Below are 15,306 nucleotides of genomic sequence, written 5' to 3'. Positions count from 1 at the left end.
AGTTCAGAACCTGCCCCCCCACTCCCCCCTTCACTCCATTGCCTCTAAAACCTTCTGCCATTTCACCTCATCTTTTTGAAAAATGTATAAACACTTTTATTTTGGGGGGAAAAAAAGAGTACATTTCCTTATGCTAGCTGATAAGAGTTTTTCTGCCAACTTTGTTCCATTTATCTTACCATCAAACCCTTCTCTGGCTCCAAAGATTGTGTACTAGATCTATTTTCATTAATCCTCCAAATACGAACATAAACCCAGTCATAGATCCAAACTACTGCTGCCCAATGTGAACAGAAGTAGTCCCAGAACAACATTTGGTAGAAAACTGCAACTCACTTGCAGTTTTCTACCAAATGTTGTTCTGGGACTACTTCTTTCAAGACCTCTGCTAAAAATAATGCCAGACTGTTTTTAGATATAAATAAAAAGTAAGAAATAGGCAAGAATGGGTTTTGGAATGCTGGAGAAGTAGTAATAGGAAACAAAGAAATGGCAGAGGTACTGAAAAGGTAGTTTGCATCAGTCTTCATGGTGGAAGACTGTAGTATAACAGAACTTTGAGAGAGTCGGGGGGTAGAGGTGGCTGTAGTGGCCACCACTAAAGGAGAAGGTGCAGGGGAAACTGGAAGGTATGAAGGTACGTAAATCAGAGACTGCGAAGAGTACACCCCAGGCTACTGAACAAGATAGCTGAGGAGATTGTGGAGGCATTGGAGGTGATCTTTCAGGAATCAGAGAGGGTAACGGAGGACTGGAAAATGGTTAATGTCACACCTCTGTTTTATGAAGGGAGGGAGGCAGAAGGTGGGTAATTATAGGCTGGCTAGCTCAATATCTGTCGTCGGTAAGAATTTAGTGTTCATTTTTAAGTAAGAGATTGTGGAGTGCTTGGAAGCACATGGTAAAATAAGGATGAGTTGGCAACGGCTTCATCAAAGGGAGGTCATGCCTGACAATTCTATTAGAATTCCTTGAGGAAGCAATGAACAAGTTAGACAAAGGAGAGCCAGTAAATGTAATCAATTTGGATTTCCAGGAAGTCTTTGACAAGGTCCTGCACAGGTGGCTGCTAATATAAGTGTCCATGGTGTTAGGGGTAGGGTACAGGCAAGGATAGCGGATTGGCTTACTGGCACAAGGCAGAGATTGGGGGCTAAAGGGGTTCCAGGATGGTAGCCAGTGACTAATGGAGTTCCACAGTGGTCAGTGTTGGGATCACAAAGCATTCACGTTATACATTAACGATCTGGATGAAGGATCGGAGGGTATTGTTGCTACTTTTGTAGATGACACAAAAGATAGGTGGGATAGGAGAGATAGATGGTGTTAAGGAAGTGAAGAGGCCGCACACGGTCTTGAACAGGCTAGGAGAGTAGGCAAAGAAGTGGCAGATGGAACACAATGTGGAAAATTGTGAGGCAATGCACTTAGGTAGGAAGAGGAGGCATTGACTATTTTCTAAATGAGAAAGGCCTTGGAAATCTGAAGTACAAAGCGACTTAGGACTCTTAGTTCAGGACTCTCTTAAGGTTAACATGCAGGTTCAATTAACAATTAGGAAGGCAATGCTCATTTTGAGAGAGCTAGAATATAAAGCAGGATGTACTGCTGAGGCTGTTCAAGGCTCTGGTCAGACTGCATTTGGAATATAGTGCACAGCTTTGGGGCTCGTATCTAAGGAAGAATGTGCTGGCCATGGTGGAGGTCCAGTGGATGTTCACAAGAATGGTCCCAACAATGAAGTGCTTATCATATGAGCAATGCTCGATGACTAAGTCTGTACTCTATGGAGTTTAGAAGCAGGAGTTGGGACTTCATTGAAACTTTCAAAACTTTTGACAGAGCGGCGAGGAGAGAAGGTGGAGTGAAGCGAGGGCAGCCGGGAAGGGTAAGTCTTCCCACTTAAAAAGGGACTTACCTCGAGAGTCGGGCCTCCATTTTGACAGAGCTGCTGGGAAGTTTATGGATTAATTTATATTTGGGCAGTGGCTAAACCAGAGATATTACACGTGTAGTATCTCCCTCCCGTCCCCCTCCTCTAACCGGAAGAAAAAGACTCTAAGGTAAGGCTTTTATTTTTTTCTTGATTTTTCTTTTTCATATATTTAAATGCATTGTTTGGTTTTAGTTAGTGCATATAAAGCTAAGCTTACAATGGCAGAGGACCTCAGACCCGTGGCATGTGCCTCTTGCTTGATGTGGGAGCTTCGGAACACGTCTGACATTCCTGACTCTTACACTTGCAAGAAGTGAGTCCAGCTGCAGCTCTTGTTTGATCACATGATGGCTCTGGAGCTGCGGATGGACTCACTGTGGAACATCCTCGATGCTGAGGTAGTTGTGGGTAGCATGCTTAGTGAACTAGTCACACCGCAGGTTAGAATTGCTGAGGGAGACAGTGAATGGGTGACCAAAAGGCAGAAAAAGAGTAGGAAGGCAGTGCAGATGTCCACTGTGGTCATCTCCCTCCAGAACAGGTATACCGTTTTGGATACTGTTGGGGGAGATGGTTCACCAGGGGAGGGCAGCAGTTGTCAAGATCATGGCACCGTGGCGGGCACTGCTGTTCAGAAGGGCGGGAAAAAGACTCATAGGGCCATAGTCATAGGGGATTCTATTGTGAGGGGAGTAGATAGGCAGTTCTGTGGCTGAAGATGGGACTCCCGGATTGTATGTTGCCTCCCAGTGCTCGGGTCAGGGATGTCACTGATCGACTGCAGAGCATTCTAAAAGGGGAGGGTGAACAGTCAGTTGTCTTCGTGCATATTGGCACCAACGATCTAAGTAGAAAACGAGATGAAGTCCTGAAAGAAGAATTCAGGGAGCTGGGAGAGAAGTTAAAGAGGAGGACCTCAAAGATAGTGATCTCAGGATTACTACCAGTGCCACGTGCTAGCCAGCGTAGAAATGAAAAAATAGGCAGGATGAACATAGGGCTTGAGAGATGGTGTAGGAGGGAGGAGTTCAGATTTGTTGGACATTGGGACCGGTTCTGGGGAAGGTGGGACAAAATGGACGGTCGATATCTGAACCAGAGCAGAACCAATGTTCTTTGGGGAGTTTTTGCTACTGCTGTTGGGGAGATTTTAAACTAATGCGGCAGGGGGCTGGGAACCAGAAGATAAAACAAGTAGGCAGTGAGGTGGAGAGTGGAGACTATAAGAATCATGAAGATAGCATTAGTAAAGGGAAGAGTAGGCAGAGAGCAGGTGAGTGCAAAAAAACTGGTAGCCTGAAAAGCATCTACTTTAATGCAAGGAGTACAGTGTGTAAGGCAGATGAACTTAGGGCTTGGATTGGTGCTTGGGAGTATGACGTTATTGCAATTACAGAGACTTGGTTGAAGGAAGGGCACGATGATTGGCAATTAAATGTTCCAGGATATAGACACTTCAGACAGGACAGGGAGGGAAATAAATGGGGGGGGGGGTGAAGTAGCATTGCTGGTCAAGGACGATATCACGGCTGCGCTAAAGGAGCACACTGTGGAGGTCTTGGGTAGTGAGGTACTATGGGTGGAGCTGAGAAATAAGAAAGGTGCAGTTACACTATTGGGGCTGTATTACAGGCCTCCCAACAGTGAGCATGAGGTAGAAGAACAAGTAGGTAAACAGATTATGGAAAGATGTGGAGGCAATAGAATAGTGGTGATGGGAGATTTTAATTTTCCCAACATTGACTGGGATACACGTTGTGTCAGAGGTCTGGATGGGGCAGAATTTGTAAGAAGCGTCCAGGAGAGTTTTCTAGAGCAGTATGTCAATAGTCCGACGAAGGAAGGGGCCATATTGGACCTGGTACTGGGGAAGTTGCGGTGGGGGATTTCTTTGGGAACAGTGACTACAATTTTGTAAGTTTTAGAATACTCGTAGATAAAGAAGAGAGTAGTCCTAAGGGAAGAGTACTAAACTGGACCAAGGCCAATTATATCAAAATTAGGCAGGAGCTCGGAAATGTGGATTGGACACAGCTATTTGAAGGAAATTCCACATTTGAGATGTGGGAGGCTTTCAAAGATAGGTTAAAGATAGTGCAGGATAGGCATGTCCCGCTGAAGGCTAAGGATAGGAAGGGTAAGATTCGTGAACTGTGGATGACAGGAGAAATTGTACGACTAGCCAAGAGGAAAAGGGAAGCGTACATAAGGTCTAGGCAGCTAAGAACAGAATGGGCCCTGGAAGAATATTGGAAGAGTAGGACAAGTCTTAAAAGAGGAATCAAGCGGGCTAAAAGGGGTCATGAAATAGCTTTAGCAAGCAGAATTAAGGAGAATCCCAAAGCATTTTATTCTTATATAAGAAGCAAGTGAGTAACTAGAGAAAGGATTGGTCCACTAAAGGATAACGAAAGAAGGCTGTGTGTCGAACCTGAGAGAATGGGTGAGATTCTGAATGATTACTTTGCATCAGTGTTCACTGAGGAGAGGAACATGATGAGTGTTGAGATTTGAGATAGAAGTTTGATTCGTCTGGATGTGTTAGGTAGGCTAGAGGTTATTAAGGTGGACAAATCCCCAGGACCAGATGGGATCTATCCCAGGTTGCTGAGGGAGGCGAGAGGGGAAATAGCTGGGGCCCTGACAGATATCTTTGTGGCATCCTTAAATACAGGTGAGGTGCCGGAGGACTGGAGGGTTGCTCATGTTGTCCCCATGTACAAGAAGGGTAGTAGGGATATTCTGGGTATCCAGAAAGTTGCTGGAGAAGGTACTGAGGGATAGGATCCTTTTATATTTAGAAAAGAATGGGCTTATCAGTGATAGGCAACATGGTTTTGTGCGGGGGAGATCGTGCCTTACCAACTTAATAGAGTTCTTTGAGGAAGTGACCAAGTTGATAGATGAAGGAAGGACTGTTGATGTCATATACATGGACTTTAGTAAGGCGTTTGATAAGGTTCCCCATGGTAGACTAATGGAGAAAGTGAAGTCATATGGCGTGCAGGGTGTTCTAGCTAGGTGGATAAAGAACTGGTTCAGCAACAGGAGACAGAGAGTAATAGTTGAAGGGAGTTTCTTGAAATGGAGAAAGGTGACCACTGGTGTTCCACAGGGGTCAGTGTTGGGGCCACTGTTGTTTGTGATATACATAAATGATCTGGAAGAGGGCACTGTTGGTATGATCAGCAAGTTTGCAGATGACACAAAGATTGATGGAGGATCAGAAAGCATAAGGGATGGTCAGAGAATACAGGAGGAGATAGATAGACTGGAGAGTTGGGTGGAAAAGTGGCAGATGGTTTTCAATCCAGACAAATGTGAGGTGATGCATTTAGGCAAGACTAATTCTAGAGCGAATTATACAATGAACAGAAGAGCCTTGGGAAAAAGTTGATGGGCAGAGAGATCTGGGAGTGCAGGTCCATTGTACCCTGAAGGTTGCTGCACAGGTGGATAGGGTGGTCAAGAAGGCATATAGTATGCTTGCCTTCATTGACGGCGTATTGAGTATAAGAGCTGGCAAGTTATGTTAAAATTGTACAAGACATTGGTTTGGCCGCTGTTAGAATACTGTGCACAGTTCTGGTCGCCACATTACCAAAAGGATGTGGACGCTTTGGAGAGGGTGCAGAGAAGGTTTACGAGGATGTTGCCTCGTGTGGAAGGTGCTAGCTATGAAGAAAGGTTGAGTAGGTTAGGTTTATTTTCATTAGGAAAAAGGAGATTGAGGTGGAACCTGATTGAGGTTTACAAAATCATCAAGGGTGTAGACAGGGTGGATAGAGACAAGCTTTTTTCCAGATTGAAGGATTCAATAATGAGAGATCACGCTTCAAGGTGAGAGGTAGAAAGTTTAAGAGGGATACACGCGACAAGTACTTCATACAGAGGGTCGTGGGTGTTTGGAACGGGTTACCAGCAGAAGTGGTAGAGGCAGGCACGGTAGATTCATTTAAGATGTGTCTGGACAAATGCATGAGTAGGTGCGGAGCACAGGGATACAGATGCTTAGGAATTGACCGACAGGTTTAGATAGTACATTTGGATCGGCTCAGGCTTGGAGGGCCGAAGGGCCTGTGCCTGGGTTGTAAATTTTCTTTTCTTTCTTAGTGAGAGGCCTGAATAGGATAGATGATGTTTCCACTAGTAGCGGAGACAAGGACCCAGGGCACAGCCTCAGAGTGAAGTGATGAACGATTAGACCTGAGAAGCAAAACAATTTCTTCAGAGGGTGGTTAATCTGTGGAACACATTGCCGCAGAAGATTATGGAGTCATTAAGTGTCTTTGAGACAGAGATAGATAGGTTTTTGATTAATATGGGGATTGAGAGGTACAGGGAGAAGGCAGGAGAACGTGGCTGAAAAACATATCAGCCATGGTTGAATGACAGAGCAGTGTCAATGGACTGAATAGCCTGATTATGATCCTACATCTTATGGTCTCATAGGAACTTGCCAAAGTTTTTCCATGTACATCACAGATTTCCTTCTTGAAACCTGCACTGGTTACTTTGAAACTTTTTCTCTTCATCAAAATATTTAGTACTTCCACCCTAACTCAAGGTTCTTTTTGCGATGACACCAAATTTGGTGGTATAGTGAACAGTGAAGAAGTTTACATAAGAGTAGAATGGAATCTTAATTACCTCGGCCAATGGGCCGAAGACAGGCATGTGGAGTTTAATGTAGATGAATGTGAGGCATTACATTTTGGTAAGGCAAACCAGGGCAGGACCTATACAGTTAATGGTAGGGCCCTGGGACTGTTGTCTAACAGAGAGACCTAAGGGTTCAGGTACATAGTGCTCCAAAAGTGGCACCACAGGTAGATCAGGTGATGAAGGTGGCATTTGGAACGCATTCCTTCATTGCAGCATTGAGTACAGGACTTGGAATGTCATGTTACGGCTGTACAGGACATTGGTGAGACCATGTTTGGAGTACTGCTAACAGTTCTGGTCGCATTTTCCTATAGGAAAAATTTTAAATTGGAAAGGGTGCAGAAAAGATTTACAAGAATGTTATCAGGACTGGAGTGTTTGACTTATAAGGAGAAGCTAGAGATGCTGGAACTTTTTTTACCTGTTTATAAAATCATGACGGGCATAGATAAGGTGAATGACAAAGGTCTTTTCCTTCGAGCAGGGGAGTTTAAAGCTAGAGAGCATCTGTTTAAGGTGAGGGGGTAAAGTTTAAAAAAGGAACCTGGGGTGCAACGTCTTACGCACTGAGGTGGCATATATCTGGATCGGACTACCAGAGGAAGTGCTCTAAGCAGATACAGTTACAACATTTAAAAGACATTTGGACACAAGAATAGTAAAGGTTTAAAAGGGAATACGGGCCCAATGCAGATAAGTGGAACTAGTTTAATTTGGGAAACCTGGTCAGCAAGGAGGAGTTAAACCAAAGGGTCTATTTCTATGATTCTATCAGTAATCTATTCCTAGACTTCTAAAACAGACAAGTGTAGGATATTCATAAAGCTCTGAAAGAATTCTCAAGATATTTTTCATAGTTGGCTCAATACAGTCCTCATGAATAATACTTCACTAACACCATTCTAACCTTCTATCACCTTGCACCAATAGAAACCATTACTGTCACTATCATAGTTAAAAGGACCATTTGATGCTGTTTCCTTCTATTCCAGTTTTCCTATTATTTATCAAGAAATAAAATTCGAAGACACAAGATTGCCCTCATGTTGATCGACAATCAGGAATTTCTCTCTCACATTCTAGCACTTGCTTAGGTAAATTTTGTAGGGCTAAGACGACTTAATCTTTGTACAGAAGTTGCTTGTAGGTTATCCTGTTTAAACAACATTAGGATGAGAGGGCAGTTTGTGTATGCTTTGACAAAATATTTCTCTTGAAAGTACTATTTTACCATTCAAAACATTACAGTCAATTGAAGACATTGTGGATTCATTAAATACATGAATTGGATACATCAGTGCTCTGCCTAGTGGATGCACAGTTTGGTGCATTAATCCTCAGAGCATCCATTATTTCTCTCCTGGTTTCCTTCAATTGCCGAGAATACAAATCATCAGCCCTGGTGATTTATCCACTTTCAAGAGGTCAGTTCCTCAAGCACTTTCCTTCTCATTATACTTATTTCATCTAATATTTCACACTCAACTGTAATTTCTGCATCACCCCATTCCTTTGTGAGGACAAAGACAAAGTACTTAGGAAGAATCCTGCCCAAGTTATGAAGTAAATCTCTGATATGCAAAGACCATTCTTTCATTAACCTCTTGTTCTAAATGATAAAAGATTTTTTAGATGTTCCTTAACTTTACCAGCTAATATCTTTTATAATCCTCTATCCTTTCCTAATTGCCTTTCTCACTCCACACCTGGACTTTCTATAATCATTTAGATTAGATTAAATTCGATTCTCTACAGTGTGGAAACAGGCCCTTCAGCCCACCAAGTCTACACCGACCCTTGGAAGAATAATTCACCCTGACCCATTTCCCTCTGACTAATGCATCTAACACTATGGGCAATTTAGCATGGTCAATTCACCTGCATATCTTTGGAATGTGGGAGGAAACCGGAGCGCCCGGAGGAAACCCACGCAGAAATAGGGAGAATGTGCAAACTCCAAACAGACAGTTGACTGAGGCTGGAATCGACCTGGGACCCTGGTGCTGTGAGACAGCAGTGCTAACCACTGAGCCACCGTGCAGTGTTTGATTTTGAGATTGTCACTTTTGATTCTCTTCTCTTACCCTGCCTGCTTCTGGACAAGCAGGGGAATTCATGCAGAATTTATGCAGTACAGGCGTTTTTGTGAGGACATATCTACACTGTGCCCATAAAATTCTTGCTTTTGAATGCCTGACTGATTTGCCAGTGATTTTCCTTTTTCAAGTAGGTGTAATCACTCCACATTTACTAGTTAATCTCTCAAAGTTTGCCATCCCCCCAATTTAGAAGTTTTGCTTCTGTTCTATTTTTGCCCCTTTCCACAATAATGCTAACCCTATCTGCATCATGATTGCCGTCACCAGAATGGTCACCCACTGTTACCGGGACAGTTTCATTCCCTAGAAGTAAATCTGGAACTCTGACCCTCCCTCAGCTCACTCAAATTGACCAACATTATCAAATTTAAAAGCCAGAGGAGAAAGTCATGTTCAAATTCAATACACACTCTGCACAATTAAACAATCTAGTTAATGTAGGGAATGTCAGGAAAGTACAACAATATTCTATATTATAAATAATTCTTAGACAAAAAAATAACACATTACAGTACTCGAAGTGTAATTTTCATTCTATTAAATTCAGACTGACTCAAATGCCAAGAAAAGAAAATGCAACCATCTCTCATTATAGTCTTGTTTGTATGTTAGTGATATATAGATATAAAATACTTATATATCCCATAATAATGGAAGTCACACATTTCTAAGTGTGTATACATCAGACTCCAGTGGTACAAGTGAAATAGGGAAAGGAAATAAAACAATAAGTTGTAATAGCTTCTTCTCCTGTAAAAGAAGATGGTACACAACTGACATAGGTTTTGAGGAAACCCGGTGGTGAACAAATTTATATTTCATACAGAAAACTAAATACAAAACATGTTCATATCTGAGATCTTGCATATGCCTGCATTTTATTGATTTTAAAGCTAGTAATGAAAATGTTGTATTACTGTAGATTAACATACTGTTTGTCATATTTGAATTTTTAAAAAATCCTGTCTTATGTTCCAGTCAGCAAACTTTAGCAGAACTGAAAACCTTCTCTTAGGCTGTGCATTAAGTGTAGCTTAAATGAATAAGTAAAAGTGACTAAGTCACAGATACTGTAGAAAATTCATAAAAGGAGTAGTCAGAAATGTACTTCTGCCATTGTTTGTGTATTTACTACTTATGCATCAATGCTTACTCTTTTAGGCGAGATTGCAGTTGATCAAGTCGCTCCTCCCTCAAGCTTCCACCACATAATTCTCCGATTCCAGGCACCAGAAGATCAACTGCTGCCACCTTTCAGATAATACCACAGAATGCAGAGATTACATATAGTATTTGAAATTATGATAAAATTTTCAATTATTGTATCCTACCAATACATCTAGAGAGGTCAAGTGGCCAAAACACCAGTTGATGAAACATCATACAGGAAAATAATGAGGTTGTCCACTATGCTGGGAATAGAAAAGCAGGGAGTAGTTAAATGGTGAGGAACAGCACAGACTGCTGCAACACAAAGGGTGTCCTTGTGCATAAATCAGTGAAGGTTAGTATGTCAGTGCACAAAGTAATTAGGAAAGCAAATGGATAGTAGCCTTGATTGCAAATGAGATGAAATGTAAAAGTAGACAAAGTCTTGCTACAGTTGGTCAAGGCTTTTGTGAAACCGCACTTAAGAGCGCTGCACATGGTTTCGGTCTTAGTTTAAGAGGCATTTTAAGAAAGGTTGCACTATAGGCATTTTAGGAGAGGTTGATTTCTGTGATGAAAGGGATCTAGAACCCAAAAGCACAACTTTAAAATAGGCGATCTCCCACTTAAGATGGGGAAGGGAGGTTCTTCGACAATAGGACCTTTGGACAGATTCTTGATCCACAAGAGACTTGAGACAGAAAAATACAGATTATCTATGATCTTAGTGCATGGAAAAGCAGACTTAAGGGGCCAAATGGCCTGTTTCTGCTTCTATTTTTTACATTCAGGCAGAGCTTTTAGTTCAATCTGTCTTATAGCAGTTTTTTAAAATTAAAATGTGGTCTCCTTAATTCAAGCTCACAGTTGGGAATGATATTTTACTATTAATAGCGGTACTTTCTATAGAATTTGTTCACTTATTGCTGTGTCTACAATCTAAAGTTCAGTCTGTGGTTTAAAAATTGTAACAAATTATTATTTTTTGATCAATGTGAAAATGTGCGTGATTGGTCAGGACTGAATTAGCAGTTTCACAAGTCGAGACAATTTGTGCATCCTAAAACATAGCCACGACAGGTTGTTGTTTAAATCAGTTATTCCTTTTAGTTGATGGATTTTGTGACTATGATAAACTTGATTCATGAACTAATCATTTTGAAGCCTAGATTTCTCAGATAAATATGATGAATATCCAAACAGCAATGAAAACCAACGAGTGGAGTTGATGCACTGGCTCCTGGGTTCAGGGTCTTTGATACTGACAAATAAGAAATAGCAAAAATACTAAAGCATCTTGTGGATCCAGATATTGAAAAATAAACTCATCTGTTACCTTCAATGTGCTGATTCCAGATTCTATACTTGATGGAAATGGTTTTATGATCACTTTAATTGCCCTTGTTCATTCATTCCTTCAGAAGCTTTCCCCTCTTCTTTTCTGTAGCCTTCATCAGCTAATCTTGCCAAGTCCAGGCTACTGCAAACCTACTGTACCTCAATGGCAAAGATTTCAGTTATATCACAACCTCTGTGGAGCATAGTTTCTACAAGAGCCTCCCTATGTTCACTTCAACCGATTCCACTAAATGCATCATTTGACTTTTTACATGATTACTTCCACTTGTCCTACCTAATATAATCAAATTTCATCCTTCCCTCTTGTTAAATGAAAATACTAATTTGGAAAGTGGAACTTGTTACCACATGGAGTTACTGAAGCGAATGTTTTGTATTTACTTGAGGAGAAGTCTGGTAAGTACATGGAGAGAAAGGATAGGAAGGATATGTTGATAGGGTTACATGATGTAGAATTGGGAGGCAGCTCATCCGCAGTATACACAGGTGTGAATTTCAGGTCATGTAACACACTTGTAAAATGACTGTTTCATGTTGGTGGCTTTCCCAAAGGAGAACGATACAATAATGCTGGCTGATGCTCAAAATATCTGTGTTCAGACATGGCACTAATATCCATACAGTTCCTATCTTCTAATTTGTCATATAAAGATAATCAGTTGTAAGACACGCACCAAGTTTTGAAGCATTACAGTATTGTAAGAGAGGAAAAGTAAAATTTACTTCTTTGAACATCAAATTCATGACAAAATAAAATTCTTTCTGTGGATACACACAAACATCTGCTGAGGTGACAAATCAAATCATGTTTTACCCTACTCTGTATATTTTCCATTTCCTCACTTCAAAATGACTAATAGCTTAACTGGTTGAGACACTAAAGTTAAGTACCTCAGCTACACAAACCAGTGGGGGCTTAATTTTGATTTTCAAATGTGCTGATTTAACAGATACTACAATTTAACACTGTCTCTTGGTTACGAAGGTGAAAGGTTCCTGCTCTTGATCTCGCATTTACCAAGTATGGATTATTGAATGATGACATCATACAAGGATATGATTCGATTTGCCTGTAATGATCACTCAATGTTAATTACAAAAGTAAAAATCAAACTCTTGGTCACCATATCTGAGAAAGAACATGAAGGCTTTGGAGAGGGTACAGAAGAGATTTGGCAGCATCTATGGAGACAAATCAGAGTTAACATTTTGGGTCAAGTGATCCTTCCTCAGAACCCTATATCCTGAGGACAGGTCTCTCGACCTGAAGGGTTAACTTTGATTTCTCTCCACAGATGCTGCCAGACCTGCTAAGCTTTTACAGCAATTTCTGTTTGTGTTTCTGATTTACAGCATCTGCAGTTCTTTTGGCTTTTACAGAAGAGATTTGTTAGAATCATTCCAAGGATAAAAGATAAATTGTGAAGTTCTCCTTCAAGCTCACACAACACTCTAATTTGGAAATATAACCCTGTTACATCATGGTAGCTGGCTTAAAATCCTGGATTTTTTTCCCAACTGCACAGGTAATGCATCAGCACCAAACAGAGTACAATGATTCAATGCAGCAGCTCACAGCAATCAAGGGCAATTAGGAATGGACAAAAAATTGCTAGCCTTACCAATAATGCCCAAGGGAAAAACAGACTGGTGAAACAGGCTGTTCTCCTGACAGAAAAGAAAGCTTATAAGAAATCTTGTAGAGACATTTAAAATCAGGGAAAGCTTTAGATATGGCAAGTAAAGAGAATGGTTTTGAATGGCTGAAGGGTTAATAACAAGAAGTCATAAATTTAAAGGTGATTTACTGGAAAAATAACCTCTCACAATCAGAGCTAGGATTTGGAAAGCAGCACCTGAGAGAGTCATGGATACCATCTCAAAGGAAGATTTCAAATAGGAATTGGGTAACTGATCAAAGTAGAAAAAAAACTCAGGGAAATGAAGAAGCAGTGGAAAGTGGGACAAAGAGGTTATTCTATGCAACAGCTAGCAGAGACTAAATGGGTCAAATTGCCAACTTCTCTGATGAGCTCTGCTATAATTATGTCCTGATGTAAAAAAATCACTCTTAATAATGCTGAGAAAATACACATTTAGGAAAGCAACAAACATTTGATAAGGTAATTCATTCATATAATGCAATATTTTCATAACTTCTAGTTAACATTCACCATTCTACATGATGCACTTATAGGACAATGATCATTCTTTTAAATAGTAACATAATTTAACCATGGTAATGTATATTTTTCATTTCATTTTATTTTTGATAATTTGGAGAATGTATCAAATTTAAACATGTACATTGTCCATATTATTATTTTGGGATATGTTTTCTTTAATTACTTTATACTTTACAGAAATACTTTTTAATAGTCTTTAATATGCAGTGAAAAATTGACAGTTAGGTAATTGTACAAGATTAGTTATTTGTATAAAGATGAAAATGAAGATGAAAGGGAGGAAGACAATAGGTGCAGGAGTAGGCCATTTTGCCCTTCGAGTCTGCACCACCATTCATTATGATCATGGCTGATCATCCTCAATCAGTATCCTGTTCCTGCCTTATTTCTATAACCCTTGATTCCACTATCCTTGAGAGCTCTATCCAACTCTTTCTTAAACAAATCCAGAGACTGGGCCTCCACTGCCTTCTGGGGCAGAGCATTCCACACAGCCACCACTCTCTGGGTGAAGAAGTTTCTCCTCATCTCTGTCCTAAATGGCCTTCCCCTTATTTTTAAGCTGTTTTAAGAGGTAGCATAGAAACTTACATCATAGTGCTGTTTGTAGCAATGTGGTATAATCATTTTGTCATTGCTCAAAACCCTTACAGAATAGATTGTTATTTAGTTTAAACCATTGTTATAAAACACATTCTGGTTTGGGTGGCATGGTGGCTCAGTGGTGGGCACTGCTGCCTCACAGCACCAGAGTCCCATGTTCGATTCCAGCCTTGGGTGACTGTCTGTGTGGAATTTGCACATTCTCCCTGTGTCTGCGTGGGTTTCCACCGGGTGCTCCAGTTTCCTCCCACAGTCCAAAGATGTGCAAGTCAGGTGAACTGGCCATGCTGAATTGCCCATACGGTTAGGTGCATTAGTCAGAGGGGAAATGGGTCTGGGTGGGTTACTCTTCGGAGGGTCGGTGTGGATTGGTTGAGTCGAAGGGCCTGTTTCCACACTGTAGGGAACAATAATCTAATCTAATCTAAACAAACAACAGTGCAAGAGGCTACATTCAGTCAGAATCTGAAGGATGAGTAGATTTTAAGCCATTATGTCTTCCATCAGCAGAGAAGATGAGTTAATGAACTGATGTTAGATTTTAAAATGTTCAATACATAAATCATATAATTTCTGCTTACTGTATGCTGAGGGTGATCTTGATTGTCTCTGGCATAAAAGGGCTTGATGTCATAAGGATAATTAACCACAAAAACAGGGATATTTCCACAGTGCTGTACCAGACAATTCTCATGCTCAGTCTGCAGGTCACAGCCCCACTGTAAAAGATGATAGTCAATATTTACTTTACCACCAATGCAAAGTACAAGGATTTTCAAAAAATAATGCATAGAGCTTTTATATAATTTTTATTCAATAAAACAAACAATTAAATAACAATGTACTTTTAACTTAAAGTTAAAAAAAATTGGAAGCATTGTTTTTAATCAAATGCTACTCCATTGTCATTTTAACTTGCTTTAAGGAAAGCTTTCTAGCTTAACACAAGTAGTAATTGATTAAGTATGTCAGGATGCCTTTCAAAATACATTACAGCTGATACAAAATTTGAGAAACCTGCTTCCTGATTGAAATGTCTTGCAGATACTATCTCCTACTCATTATAAATTATCACAATGACAAACATGCCGTTCTAATGAAATTACTGTTTCAGTTTCATGACAAATGAAGGATTTGGAATGCCGCACATTTATGTGCTCTTTAAATTATGCATTAGATTTGCTTTTAACTATCCATGATTGCCACACTGATTTTAGTATTTATTTGCAAAGGAATTTCTTTATTTGGAATTATGCACATCACTGTATTTTTATTTTTAAGAAGCCATTGCTCAGCAACAGAAACCAAA

General features: G+C 40.4%; 1 protein-coding gene and 1 long non-coding RNA gene across 3 annotated transcripts in view; one reads left to right on the top strand and one right to left on the bottom strand.

Annotated features, from left to right (window-relative positions):
- Positions 1-11,206, top strand: part of LOC148149781 (uncharacterized) — a 31,513-nt gene extending 20,307 nt beyond the window's left edge. The window contains exon 3 of the long non-coding RNA XR_015757425.1: positions 9,862-11,206. This is a non-coding gene — a long non-coding RNA (uncharacterized LOC148149781). The remainder of the gene's footprint in view (positions 1-9,861) is intronic.
- The window catches only part of nars2 (asparaginyl-tRNA synthetase 2, mitochondrial), an 88,430-nt gene that overhangs the window by 15,028 nt on the left and 58,096 nt on the right, over positions 1-15,306 (bottom strand). For both annotated transcript variants that reach the window (XM_043691665.2, XM_043691667.2), the window contains 2 exons: positions 14,579-14,716; positions 9,854-9,951 (listed from right to left, as the gene is read on the bottom strand). In XM_043691665.2, coding sequence (XP_043547600.1) covers positions 9,854-9,951; positions 14,579-14,716 — 236 coding nt within the window. The remainder of the gene's footprint in view (positions 1-9,853; positions 9,952-14,578; positions 14,717-15,306) is intronic.

Source organism: Chiloscyllium plagiosum, unplaced genomic scaffold (assembly GCF_037043375.1).
Source record: "Chiloscyllium plagiosum isolate Xiang-an unplaced genomic scaffold, Cpla_swu_hap1 HiC_scaffold_6, whole genome shotgun sequence".
NCBI lineage: Eukaryota > Metazoa > Chordata > Chondrichthyes > Orectolobiformes > Hemiscylliidae > Chiloscyllium > Chiloscyllium plagiosum.
This window is presented reverse-complemented; position numbering and strand designations above follow the sequence as displayed.